This window comes from Rhopalosiphum padi, chromosome 1 (genome assembly GCF_020882245.1).
Source record: "Rhopalosiphum padi isolate XX-2018 chromosome 1, ASM2088224v1, whole genome shotgun sequence".
Lineage (NCBI taxonomy): Eukaryota > Metazoa > Arthropoda > Insecta > Hemiptera > Aphididae > Rhopalosiphum > Rhopalosiphum padi.
The window spans coordinates 34,553,738-34,568,754 of NC_083597.1; the positions used below are offsets into that span (position 1 = coordinate 34,553,738).

The 15,017-nt window shown below is 25.3% G+C and overlaps 1 protein-coding gene across 2 annotated transcripts; it reads left to right on the plus strand.

Annotated features, from left to right (window-relative positions):
* The first annotated feature begins 476 nt into the window (after positions 1–476).
* Positions 477–6,402, plus strand: LOC132917965 (nucleosomal histone kinase 1-like). Of its 2 annotated transcripts, none has more exons than XM_060978983.1 (8): positions 477–704; positions 2,251–2,387; positions 2,449–2,495; positions 2,740–2,806; positions 3,004–3,203; positions 3,273–3,486; positions 3,571–3,753; positions 6,119–6,402. In XM_060978983.1, exons 2-8 carry the CDS (start codon positions 2,258–2,260, stop codon positions 6,232–6,234), a joined length of 957 nt encoding a protein of 318 aa, XP_060834966.1. In that variant the 5' UTR covers positions 477–704; positions 2,251–2,257; the 3' UTR covers positions 6,235–6,402. The 2 variants fall into 2 exon arrangements, with proteins under 2 accessions (XP_060834966.1, XP_060834965.1); XM_060978982.1 differs by having other exon boundaries at positions 478–700.
* Positions 6,403–15,017: the final 8,615 nt, after the last annotated feature.

The window sequence follows — 15,017 nt, forward strand, 5'->3', positions numbered from 1 at the left end:
TCAACATGTTAAAATATAAATAGGTACTATTATACTATTAAAGTTTTCCAAAGTATTATTCTGTATTATTCGCATACGAAAAATTACATAGACAACCCACCCCACCAACCTCTAACTAAAGTTGTAGCGCCTGCTACATGCCATAGGAGTAAATTATAAAGGAAATTCGAAATATCGTATACATTTTTACACCCCCCCTCCATCCTGAAATAAACACTGCTTGTTTATGTAGAACGCAAAAAGATAAAACAAAACTCTCATTATTAACGGGAGACCAAGAGTTCTCCATCACATGCGAGTGTGTGACAGTAGGTGTTTTAGAATCATGAAGGCAGAGCGCAGAGATCTCTACTCTGTCAGCCTTCATGTTTAGAATTAGAATATTCTAAGACCGTGTTCAATATTATGAATTGTGATAACCACCTTATCAAAAGGTGATAACTATAAAATCAAAGGAAATCTTATTTAATTGATATGGGTACGTGACAATTTAAAATGATAACCAAACGGTCTGTTATTGACTGTTATTTAATTTTAATTTTGAAGTTATTTTATGAGTAATAATATAAATAGTATTTACAATATACCTTTCATTTGTTTTTCCATAAGGCTTAAATTGTTTGTTTCTACTAATTTTGAATTTCCACCTTTCAACCCAACCAACTAACGTGGCGCAAATTGTTGCGTTAATTATAATTTCGTAAGTATGTGTTGTACTAACGTCAAATGGTTGTAAAATATACATATATTATTATGTAAAAAATTAAAAAATATTAATTAAATAATATTTTTATTAAATTATTAATAAAAAATAGAAGAAAAATTGAAAAATTGAACTAATTTGTTTGTATGTACATTTGTTGTTATTGATCTATTGACTCCTTAATATTGAGTAGCTTTATAATTTGTGGTTGGTGTAAATAAGTATAGTATAATGGTTTTCGAATTCATCGGTGATGTCTTAAAATTGATACATAGGTATGATTTTTGGCCTTAAATTATATAAAAATAATTGCTTTCACTGGTATAAAGATGTGAACAAATTTATGTATTAAATATTCCAACTGAGAAATGATTAATTAGTTATCCATATATTTTTGTCAGTTATTAATATTTTGACATCCATTTTGTGTTTAATATGATTTATCATTGTTAATTTATAAAGATTACTTACGGGTAGTGATAGCGGCCATGCTGCCACAAGAAAGTTACTTTTATATTTATTTATATTATGTCAATTCACCTTTTAAATATATACATATATATATATATATATGTATTTATGGTTTGCCCACAATTACTGGAAACTTAATAACTTAGTAGATGTAGATTTGTTTAATTTTAACTAAGAAGTTTTTTTTTCAAGAGCTACTAAAGAAATAAGAATACTTATATTGATATTAATGTTTTTTTATGTGTACTTAAGTTTTATGCATGCTCAGTACAACTTATTTTATGAATGGAAATCATATATTTTTACAAACAAATATTTTTCTTTATGCATTTTAGTGATTTTACCATCTTCTTTAAAAATGCTGTATATATTTGAGCGCTGCACGCATAATATGTAAAATTTTTTTTTTTTAAGAATTATCTATCTTTTTTGAGCTAAGAGATGGCACCATAAATTTTTTAATTTTTTCCTGTAGATTTTATTTTACTACTAATAAGTAATAACATTATACAATTATTAAGCTAATATCATTTTTTTTTTTTAAAGTTCAATTATAAAAGAAAATCAAGTATGAAGTTGAATATTCAAGATATAAATTATTTTTTGCACAGTAACTAATATTATTATGAAAAGTTTTTAACTAATAAAAATTAAATCAGAGTATTTTTGTATATACTTAAAATAGTACATTATCTATTAAAAATAAATTAGTAGAAGACTCATCTCATTGTCCTAAAAAAAATACCGATCAATAGTATTTAAATAAGTATTAGAATTATCCTTTAATTTTATTAGCTGAATAAAGGCATACATTGCGACATTAGTGGTGAAATGTAGTCGAGTATAGTTGATTGTTATAGCACCGTCAAAACAATAGGTCATTATTTTATCACAAATGTTTTAGAGTACGAGGACCTTTATAAATATAAGACTTAATTAAAAATGAGGTCGTATTACATGGGCACGTGTATTTACTATTTAGGTTATTTTTGTGTTAAATTGATCATATGAATTTACCATTAAATTACGTAAAGCTTAATAATACGCATATTTTAATTTTGTCATACATTTTTTAGGTGAAATATGAGTAAAAAAGCAAAAACCACACCTAAGGAAGAATTACCACCAGGATCATTATTAAAAGATGTTAACGGCATTGAATGGGAAATTAAAAATATTATTGGAAGTGGAGGATTTGGATATGTTTATTGTGGTTAGTCGAGTTATTAATTATAATAAACTATTAAAATGCTTATTTATAATATATTTTTTAGGAATGAAACATAAGTCTAGAACTAAAACAGAATATGCAATAAAAACGGTATGTTTTTTTTAATAATACCAATTGTATGATATAAATAAAATAATAATTTAATTTAATTTAAACAAAATTATTTTGTGAAAAATGAATTAAATATTTTATAAAAAAATCTTTGGGTTTATTTTAGTTCATTACATTTGAAATATTTATTGGAAAATAATTTTGTTTTTATTTTATTTTGGTTTGAATTAATTATTTTATATAATTTATTTATAATGTATTATTAATTGAACTTTGATAATAGGAAAATATGGAAAGTGGACCCCTGTTTGTCGAACGAATGTTTTATCTTAAAAACATAAAGGAAGAAGGTATATAAACATAACCTTTTATACTTATAATCTGTTCACCAATATAATGTGGTTGTGTAATAACTAAAACATGTCATTCTCAACTGTAATCACTAAAATGTCCATTTCTCAGCTCCTTTTAAAGAAACCACATTCTTTTAGCGAACTGAGATTAGATAAAACTAAATAATTGTGTAAATTAATTATTTTATGTTTAGATGTTAAAAAATGGATAACAATCAAAAAGTTAAAAGAATTACCATTGCCAAGATTCTATGGTTTTGGAAGCACTATTCACAATAATAATAAATATAGGTTTATAGTTATTGAAAAGTTTGATAAAGACTTGGAGGCATTTCTTCAAACTGTTTCAGATAGATTACTACTAGGAGCTGTCATTAACATAGTTCGACAAATTGTAAATATTACATTTTTTTTTATGAATGTTTCATCAATTTGAATTCATTAAATTTTTTTTTTTTTATAGATCGATGCCTTAGAGTTCATACATGAATGTGGATATGTTCATTGGGATATCAAATGTCAAAATATATTTATTGGTAAAAAACCGAAAAATAATCATGTGTATTTAGGAGATTTTGGTATGGTTACTAAATATAAGACTGAAGATGTTAAGCCAGATAAGAAATGTGCAAATAATGGTACACTAAATTATATAGCTCTAGATGGCCACCTTGGAAGTAAATATTGGTTTTAATTTTTAATTATTCAAATTTTTTATTACATTTATTTTACGTCTTATACAAATTGTATTTACTCTGTAGTGCATACTCGACGAGGTGATCTGGAAAGTCTAATGTACAATGGTTTGGAATGGTTAAAAATGAAATTACCATGGAAAACTTTTACATTGCTAAAAACCATTAAATCTAAAAATGAGATGAGAGATGCAATTTTAATTGCAGGATCAAATGAAAAAATTTATGATTTTAATAATGTACCAAATTGTAAGTATTATTAATTTTTCAATGAAAAAATAAAATATTTGGGTACTTTATTAAAATTTAAAATGTTGAGATATACTTTTATTAGTAATTATTAAACTATATCTGGGCATGGTATGGTTTAGTGTTTGGCTATCGTTGCTGAATATTGCTGGAGTTAAGCATTGTCTGGCATTGATAGTTCTTGGATAGGTTTTAAGTAACAAAGTCATGTCCCATGTAAAAAAAATACCTTTTCCCAAAAATTTATCATTATAAAAATAAAATCCCACAGCTAATGACCACAGTGCTCGAATTGGGAAAAATTAGGTGGAGGAGCTCAATCCAACGATTTAAAAACTGTGTTCCAAGTGCACAATTACTTAACACAGATCCATGGGGGGCTTTGCCCCATTGATACCTTACTTATATTTTGAATACCACTTTTCAGCTACACAGATATTTTAATTCTACCTTCATACTAGTCTACAGAATGGATATGTACAATAAATCATAGGCAAAGAACAGTGTGATTATAATTAATTAATAAAAAAATTACAAAAAAAAATATATAGAGCCATAGAAGTAATAATAATAATAAATTAATAAACTATTATCAAAAATAAATTTGATACTAAAAATTGTAAAATTTGTTATATTATAAATTGAAATTCACATTTATAATTATTTTGAACATAAGTTTGTGCCGTCCCCCTATTCCTGTAAAAAATATAGTTGGGTATGCAAAAATAAAATCTTAGTGGAGCTCCGTCCCCCTGCATACCCCGCTAATTCGAGCACCGACACTTAATTGTCAATGTTTAATATGAAACAAATAATGAAATAAATCTTTATAAATCGGTTGCATAATAATATTATTATTAAGGGATAACAAATGTTAATATATACATGTTATTGGTTCAATGTTCATGGATAATAAAGGTAACCAGAAATTAAAATAAAAAGATTATTAAGACTTGAAATACCAAAACATTATATTATTCAAGAGTATGACTAAAGAGATTCTTGTAGTTAATTTGAATGTAATATTTATCAAAACGGAAAATAATAATAAAGAAATAACATTACATTAAAAAAAAATGTTTCTATAGTTTATAATTTTAGTTATGTTCAAAAACATCCATTTTTTTTATAGAAAAGAATTTATAGATATTTTAATAATACAAATTTTTAATTTTTCTGTTTGGATTATGATAGTATGTATTTTGCCTGGCTCTGAAATGTAAATATGACAAATCCAATAATTTTAGTACAATATATCTCTCATTGGCGTAGCCAGGGGGAAGGTTGAAGGGGCTACAGTCCCCCTGAAATATTAAGAAAGTTTAAAAATTATTTTAATTTTTAATGGTCTATACAAATTGCAATAAAAATCTTAGATTGTATTTAAAAAAATTGATCAGTCCCCCTGAAAAAATCCTAATTACGCCAGTGAAATCTTTATAAAAATTTTAAAATTATCAAATTATTGAAAATGAATGGAATAAATTTTCCGATGTAATCGGCTATAACAACCGATAACATATCTACTATTTGAAAATTAAAATATATATTTTTGTTCACATATTTGTTTACTTGATTGGAGTTATAATGTTTATTTTCTTTATTATAGAAAAATATGCCTATAAATAATACTTAAAATTAACTTAGATAAATAGCCCTAGAATGTGCATAAAATAGCAAAATAAAATTTCTTTTATGACATTAGGAAACTGAGTTAAATTTGTATCTTACTTTTGATGGTCTGTGACAGTAGTTTTCAACCTTTTTAACCACGTGGCACACTTCATCTCCTACAAAATTTTCGCGGCACACCAATCCATATAATATGTGAAGAATATTTTATATATATACCTATATATACATATAAATACATACTAATAAAACTATTAATAGATGTTTCGAGGCACATTTCAAGAGTACTCACGGCACACCAATGTGCTGGGGCACATCGGTTGAAAACTACTGGTCTATGACTTATTAAAATAAATATGCATATGTTAAAACTTCAAAGTTCCAATTATAAGACTTGAGTCACTATTATTTAAGAAACGCTAATTTTTATTTTGATACACGCTACTGATATTATTTAAATGTTTTATTGTTATCTGTTAAACGATAAACATTCAATGTATATTTTAAAAATGAGAGGCGATGCTGTGTGATTTATTATTTATTGAGTTTTTCCAAAGTATATTTTTCAAAAAATATACATTCAATTGTTATTATAATCAGAATCTTAAATAGTTTACTTTGTCATTAATTTGTGTGTCAAAAATATTTTTAATAAATAGCTGATTTTTATTTTTATAAAGAAATTGTAGTAAAAATGCTTTTGTTAATTTAAATTTGTGTAAATTATTTACAGGTTATTTTGAAACCATGAAATGTATTTATAATTTAGAACCTGCTGAAAAACCTGATTATGCTTTGTTGAAAAAGCTGTTAAAGCAGTATAAAACAGAGAAGCTGAGTTTAAAATAACAATTACAAAAATTAAATGTAATTTTTGTATAAAAATAAATAAATAATGAAATGTTGTAAAGTATGTAGTATGTATATTATTTATTTATAATTTATTATACAATTAATTAAATTTAAGAAGAAGTATTATAAATTTTTCTTAAAGAATAAATATTTTTTTTTTTTAAATGATTTTGTTTTTAATTTTTATCTATAGTTATTAATTATTCATTTATACTATTTTATGTGCATTGAAATAAGATTGTTAAATGCTGTATTATATATTATTTTGTATTTAAAAATTTAGTATACCATAAAATATAATTGTAAAATGTAAAAATGATGTTTAAACAATTTTGTTTGTAATTTATTAGTACAGAATCAAAATTAATTGCTTTTATTGCAATTGTATTTAAGATTTCTCAAGCCAATATTATTTTGCACTTCACAAAACTATATAATGAATAATTATATTGCTCTTAAGAATTAACAATACTGAATGAATAGTTTTGAATAGTAGACCATAATATTTTATTGGTTATTGCCAACATTATTCACTCATTTTTATTATTATTTATACAAAAAAAAAATATTGTAAAAATATTGTCCCTACTGTTATTTTGTAGAATGTAATATTTCATCCTTTAATAATTAATATGAAATAAAATGAATAAGTCATACGTTATAATTAATGTTAATTTTTGATAATAAAAACTAATTTTATATACTTAAACATTTCCAATTATCTTGTTAATCATAATTCATAGGTGTAGGAGACATTTGGGGGGGGGGGGTGGAGCTTGGTTTAATAATTTTAAATTATAAGATTAGCACTCCCAAATTGTTTCATATTAATTTAGATTTTAATAGTAACAGGTACCTAATAGGCACCTATCCAAAATAGAAGGACTTCAGCACATATAGTTTGTTTATTGAAATTGCGCCCCTGACCATAGGAGAACCCTACATCTATACCTAATTTATAAATACATATTATATCATTATTTTATGCTTTTTTTCATCTTTAAAAAGACTGAAAACAACTTAATCTACTACAGGCAGCTTAGGATTTATAGTGCAATATAATTATTTATTATTTCATGGTTAAGAAATGGCCTTTATGTGTAGTTATTTGGTATTCATCATACCCACCTATTTAAATGAAAACGGTGCGGCGTCATTTTAATTCAAATCTAAGAATAAACTAAATATTTTTGTCCACTAATTTATTTGAAAATAAAAATTTAAATAGGTACTTAATCATTTTATAAAATATACGATTAAAAAAAAAAAAATCAATCTTAAATAAAAAATAAAAGAAAAAGAATTTTGTTTTTAAAGTACCTACATAATAATATGGTATATATGAGTTATTTACTGCAGACGATGTTTATGGAGATGGTGGGGGTTTAGAATGTTTAAGTAGTTTTCTATTACTTTTGTAAACTTTATTTTATTTTGTGCTGTGTTTCTAACCTAGATATAAAGCTTCTGAAATTGGACAAGTTTAAATATTTAAAAAAAAAGAAATACACAATCTATATGCCAAGCACAATATAAGTAGGTACTATATGTGAGATAGGGAATAAAAACGTTATTGAGGTTACGATAAAAGATCATGACACCATTTTATATGCAAAGTCCAAGATTGTTTTTGAAGAAAGGTTTGTTTGGAGGATCGATTGGTCTAAATATTTCAAAACGGATTTTAAATGAGAACAATTATTTGTTATTTTTATGTTGAACGTCGAAGCACTCGAGGAGATAATGGAGATTGAGACTCGAGATTCTCAAGTTGAGAGTTTGATGGGATTGAGTGACTACGTTTATTAACAGTTTATCACACTAGATTTTACAAAGTAAATTTAGCCATTGATAAATTTACATTTGAATTTATATTAAATTTACTTTTGTTAGGTACTTATTTCTTTGGTTATTCATTAATATTTAAATGTATTATTGTTAATCAGTTACGCGGATTAGAATTAATTGAAGCCGTGTAATTTAATTGCGCAAGGCGCGACCAAAGGTAATTTCCACGGTGGTAGTGCTTTGTAATGAGTATTAGATATATTATAATATTAATATTAATATTAATACACTGTGTATTTAATAAAATCTGGATTTATTATTCTAAAAAAGATTGGCGTAGACAGTTTATAGATGCTTCTAGGGTCTAGAACGGGTTAAGAAACTGCTTCGATTAATAAAACGAACGACTAATTCCAATTTCCAATTGATTTTAACGCAGTGGCGTAATTTCAATTTTTTTTTAGATACGCATGGGCATGGCGTATAGTGCAGGTCACTTTAAGCACAAACCACTATCAATTATTCAGGCCAATCAATTTATAAAGTGGGCCAAACCCAAATTACTACAATATTGGTTAGGTTTTGCAGTAAAGAATATCTTTGAAGTCTGTTTTTTGTAAAATATAATTTTCTGTAATCATAATGGCAAGTAAATTTAAACGTTCTTGGATTATTGAAGATCGATGACAATTTTTTAGCAACTTCAATTTCGAAAAAGTTTTTTCCCCAGTAGCGTTGGTGACCATTACAGACATCTATATTTTTTTTTGCAACGCACGATGGTTATGTAATTATTTTCGTCACCGTCGCCGCCAGATGATATATGATAAATATTATTAAGTACCTATTTACTACGACGAAAAAATCCATAAAATAATTTTATTTTTATTACTGCATATAATACCTACAACTTAATGTTTATATTTCTTATTGGATTTTGTCCCGTAAATTCGTAAATAAAATACAGGTAATATTAAATAAATAAAAATATAGTTTTCCGTTTTTACAGGGCTCCTTAAATGAGTGAGGCCCTAAAGCGGGTGCCTACTCCGCTTAATGGGTAATCCGGCACTGGTTGTAGGTGTACCGTGATCGTGGTATAAGGGTAGGTAGTATTATTATAAAAATAGGAATTTCCCGGTACTAAATTTTCGTCATAAATACACAGTACATTAAATTAACCTAAAAATTAAAGGCTCTTCGTTGAAGAAAAGTGTGCCACGAAAACTATGTAAAGAGTTGTGGGCAGGGTTTAAAAAAGTTGAGAGCTGCTGTTCTATGTTTGATTTAATATTTTAAAACTGAAATACCTACCTGAAATAGTAAACATTTTTAACTTAATGTTTCGAAGCAGAATATTTTTCTAAGTATTTTGATACTTACATAAAAATCGAAATCTGGAGAGTATAGTTTTTGAATAATTATGAATAGGTATTTAAAGTTTATAGGTGAACATAATGAAGTGATATGGGATAAGAATATTCTGCAAAATTTTGGTTTACCACTCCAATCATTTATGCTTTAAGTATTTATAACTCAAAAACGACTCGTACGAATTAAAATTGTTATGTACCTAGGTATCGAAAGAAATATTCTGAAAAAAATTCTGCTTCAAAACATGAAATTCAAAATGTATGTTATTATTTTTTATTATTGTAATATGATTAAGTATTAAGTGCAAAATAATTATAAAACATTTATTTTACAACAATACAATTATTGAATAATAGATAGGTACTAGTGTTTAGTTATTAGTTTGATATACGTTAACTTTATCAGTTAAATCAGTGCGTTATTGTTGTTATTAATCGTTTACACCTGTTGCTACATTATAACATGTACAAACTAAACAAGTAACACGTTATAATTTATACTCAGGGCTCGGGACTCAACGCATCTAAAATCATTAAAAAAACAATTAAAAACTTCATTAAATATTTAAATCTTCACTATATATAAGTTTTATAGTTAAGGTGGCATATTTATATGTACGGGGTGTGTAAATAAAGCACTAATACTAATTTATTATATTGAACTAAAATTACTATTTTACATTATCTTCTTCAAAGTAATTGCCTTGGGAATTCACACAGCGCCAGAGGCAATGTTTCCATTGTTCATATAGCAGTTCTGGAACTCGGTTACTGGAATAGCTTTCAATAAGTCAGTCACAGATGTTTGAATATTTTTTAGTGACCTAAAATGTCATCCTTTGAGGTGAATTTTTAATCGTAAAAAGACACCATTAAAAAAAAAATATGTTCTAAGAAAGAAGTGTCATTTTCAACCTTTTGATCTTGCGACAGAATTTTCGGAACCATTTTTGTGAAGAGTTTCTTCATCTTCAAATCATTAGTCAAAATTTGATGAACGGTGGTGTTGTCTGATAATTTTGATCAATCAATGATCGGATTGGAACGTTTGGAATAGGATTCCAAACTCTGATGATATTTTCATCATATTTTTGCAGTTGAAGACTTTGCATTGCAAGATTCATCAATCATCTTCAATTGATTTTTTGTTTTTTGAGTATGCTTAAACCAGCTAAAAACTTGGGTCATCGAAAGCACACTATCTCTGTGTGCTTCTTTTAGTTTTTAAAAGTTTCCGTCGCACTATGTTCAAGTCTGAAACAAAATAGGATAGTACACTGTTGTTTGAAATAGTGTGTCGGAATAAAATAATACTAAAAAACTTGTTTACGAAAACAATCGTAACGGATTAAAGACTCTAGGGAGTTCAAACTTATACTGAAAATAGATGTTTATTAGATGTTTATCTACAAATATTTTCAAACAGAAAGCTAATAGTGTTGACAGATAGCATGATACTCTAAAAGTCTCATTACTTTATTTACACATCTCGTATAGTTAGATACCAAGATACCTCCTATATATTATATTTATATAGTATAGTGTAATATATGTGTCAGTCGATACTATTGCGTTCTCTGATTTACTATAGGTAAGTATTGTCAAGAAGTTTCAAGCATAATGCATGTATGTAATGTCTGGTATAGGTACTTGCATGCAATAATCTCTCTAAAATTTGTTTTAATAACCCATTATATTTAAACATATTCCGCTGGGTATTGTTTATTCTTGTTATGAATTATATTGTCCCCGTGGAGTTCTACCTTTAATTCAATTATATCAAGGTTAATTAAGGTTTCCTATAATTTGCATTCCTTTGGGTTTATTTTAATAGCTTAGCATTCAATAAATGTTCAAAATCCTAATTACTAAATTTAAAATTTTACAGTTCATTTTATAGAAATTATAACTAAGTTCTAAATTATACATCTTATACAATTTAATTAAAAATACCAATGCGTTTTCTATAAAATGTTATTTTCGTTTAAATATTCTTTATGCGTATTATGTGTATAAACCTATAGTTATATTTACAAAGGTATTTTTACTATTATATAATATACAATATACATTATACCTACATGTCTTATATATATATATTATAGATAGTTAGTAAATAATATTTTACATTTTTACTTATTAGCATTTGCTAATTATTAATAACTTTAATGATTAACAATTGAAAACGATATGTACAAAGTTTTCAAAACATCTTTAAAGATTAGTAAGCTAATGCATTTGTGACACTGACACAATTATAAGACAGAGCTAATTAATATAAATGGGTAACATATTTTTTTAGTGGTTTATACTTCGACATTTAAATTAAGAAAAAAACCAGCAAAATAGTATAATAATTATTATTTATCAGTATTTAATGTACATGAATCAGTTGGTACGTATTTTTAAGTTTCTATATTTTTGTAGAACTCGATAATGGTTGATAAATTCATAATTACGCTTTAGATTAAAAAAAAAAATATATGATGAAGAAAATATCTTATAATTTGATTAAAATTTAGAAAGGTTTCAACTATTAATTATTTGAAATAATTTAAACACATGAAAGAAACTGAAAATTAAAAGTTTTTTCAAAAAATTTAAAAATTTATGTGGGACAGTGTGGTGCAATAGTCACACAGGTTATGCCACACGCAGTTATCGGTTCAAACCTTGGCACAGTGCAAAAAAAAAAGTACTACTTCGTATTCCCTCACCATCGTTTCGATTGCTTACCCACTGCAGGGAGCGACGTTGAAAACACGTAAAAATTATCTTCTTAGAGAAGGAGGTAGTAGTAACCTAGACACACTTCACCCTCCCAAACAATATGACATTGACAAAGACTGATAAAGTCGTTACAATGAATAAAAAAAATTAAACATCTATTGCAAAAACGATCTATATAATATACGGTTATGTGCAATAATGTTAACGTTTTTGAAACAGTACCTAATAAATGATCTATAGGTAGGTACTCCATAGTATTTTTTCCCCGTGTCCACCCTTCTATAATTTATATTGCTGATAAACACAATAAAAGATACCCTCAATAAATTTGTTTTATGTAATATTACGAGTATAGTATCATTTTTTTTGCATTTTACACGATTTTAAATTCAATCTGGATCCTTGCTTTTTCCGTAAGTCATGTTAGGAAAATAAGAAAATAGATTTTAAAGATAATTATTTTCATATTATCAGCTTAATAGTTGGTGAAATAGAACTTAAATTAATTAATTAAAAAAAATCAGTCATGTTTTCTTTGAATCTTATTAAGAGTTTTATTTATTATCATGTTTTATAAAAGAAGAAAAAGTACTTCTTAAGTTGTAATATAGACTAGTACCTAGCTAATAAAACAAAAGAAAATAATAAATAAAAAGTTGTATTATTATATCATATTTATTGATTGGAAGTTAACAATATTATAAATATTTTAAATAATACGTATATAATATGATGTTTTATTATAATATTGTAAACATCGAAATGGGTAGATAATTTTTTTGGTGGAAGGATAAAAATATATGATTTGGAAATTGGAATAATTTGTTGAAAAATATTGTTATAACTTAAGGTCTTACGTTTTAATTAATTTTGTCCTGTCCACGATCAATATAACATTAATATTTATAATATAAGAAAGTATGACAAAAGTAGGAAATTACGGTTTTAATTAAATTTAAAATATAGAATATTTTAGATTCTTACCAAATTGAATTTTGTTGGTAGTTTTGGAAGGGGGAGGGAAAATAACATAAATATACAAAACTTAAATTAAGGAAAAATAGTAATTTAAAACTAGTATTTAATTATATCAATTTTATGTAACTCAAAAGTAAATAGGTTATCTTAGATACTTACTTGAAATGGTCACCTAATGTTTATTATAGCATTTTCAATACATAATGAAATTTTCAAAATATTTTGACTTTTTTGAGTTGTATGTATAGATATTTTTAAATTCTTTTTTCTATTAATTTTGATACAAATTTTTTTTATTAAAATGGAATGAAATAATATAAGTACCTAGTTCATACTATAAATAAATAATCTAAAAATATATAAACACAGTTTTTTATAGACATTTTTATTTTAAATTTGGACAAAATTAGATAAATAAACAAAGAATAAAATTTTTAGTTATTTTCTCGTAATTTAAAATTATATTTGTGGGTATTTGACATTTTTATTGTATTTAATTAAATTTTATACACACAATTACAATTTAAAATGTAATTTTTATGGTAAAAATTAAATAATCCTATTGAATTATAAATAGTAAAATAAGTTACTTTTATAAAAATATAAAGATATCATAAAATATATATTTATACTATATAGTAATATGACAGACCATCTTCGCTCTGAATTGTTTTTCGTATCTATGAAATAGTTTATCATTGACTTAAAATTTAACACATACATTATACAATGACTAATTTCTCAATGACGAAGTTCACTCAACACTTACAGTACAACAGTGTAGTGACCTATTTCAACTATTTTTTTTGTAATAAAACCGTAAATGTATTTATGCTTTATAAATTTCCCTTAAAAATATAATATAAGTTCCCATGGAAAAATTACATATAATTGATTCGTTAAATTAGCTCAATAAGTTAATATATTTATCCCGTCAACCGTTCTAATATAGGTGGGGATAAATTATTGAAATTGATTGATTTGAAGTTTGTATAGTTTGTACTTCAATATTTCTATGATTCCTTCAATTGAATGTAGATAGGAAAATCGTACAATAACTTATTAAATGAAATATTTTGAACTTTTGTAAGGTTTTTTGCTAGTTAACTATAGTAATAGTGTAATATCAACATAGATATAAGTGTTATAACACATATCTAATAATAATTTTTTTTTGCCAATAATATACACTATGTACCATAATATATATCATTTGTTTGTATATAAAAAGTAAGGATACTTACATACGCCAAATAATATAATTATATTGCAGATTTACACCCATCGTAGTAACTACTTGAATATTATATGAATACTATAGGGACTGATAATATTTTATTTGCGTTTAATTCAACAGCCATTATAATTGGACACGTTCAACCCTCTGCCCCCTATAATGTTATAAGAAAACAATTTAGAAGAATATCGATTATTCGACACTATATGTTTAGTCCATTCCACCCCAAAATCATTAAAAATACATCGTCGTTTTGAGTGGCACGTGTTAATCATAATAATTATAAAATAATATTATATTATCGAGTATATATATATATATATATATAGCTTTGTTTATGTTTTATGAATATTATTCGTTAAATATTCCAGAATTCCGGTCAACGGAGATGTGCGCTGTGTATATATGTATATCTAGGGCTGGGAATGTAATGCCCAATAAAACTCTAAAAAATGCTTTAATACCCCACAAATTCTAAATAATGCACTAAAAAAAATCTAGGTAAATTGTTTTTATTTTTAATAAATTTAGTATAAATAATTTTAAATAATATTTGATTAAATTATTTCCTAAAACTCCTATAATGGCATAATGCCCTAAAAAATAAAGAAAATTACATTATATAAAAAATTGTCAATAAATGCAAAAAAAAATGCAAAATAAATTTTCTTATT

Bases quoted from the DNA above. Each gene is read 5' to 3' on its own strand.
- LOC132917965 (XM_060978983.1), top strand. From the start codon at position 2,258: ATGAGTAAAAAAGCAAAAACCACACCTAAGGAAGAATTACCACCAGGA. The intron at 2,496-2,739 runs GTATGTTTTTTT...CTTTGATAATAG, and splicing joins CAGAATATGCAATAAAAACG to GAAAATATGGAAAGTGGACC. The intron at 2,807-3,003 runs GTATATAAACAT...TTTTATGTTTAG, and splicing joins TAAAAACATAAAGGAAGAAG to ATGTTAAAAAATGGATAACA.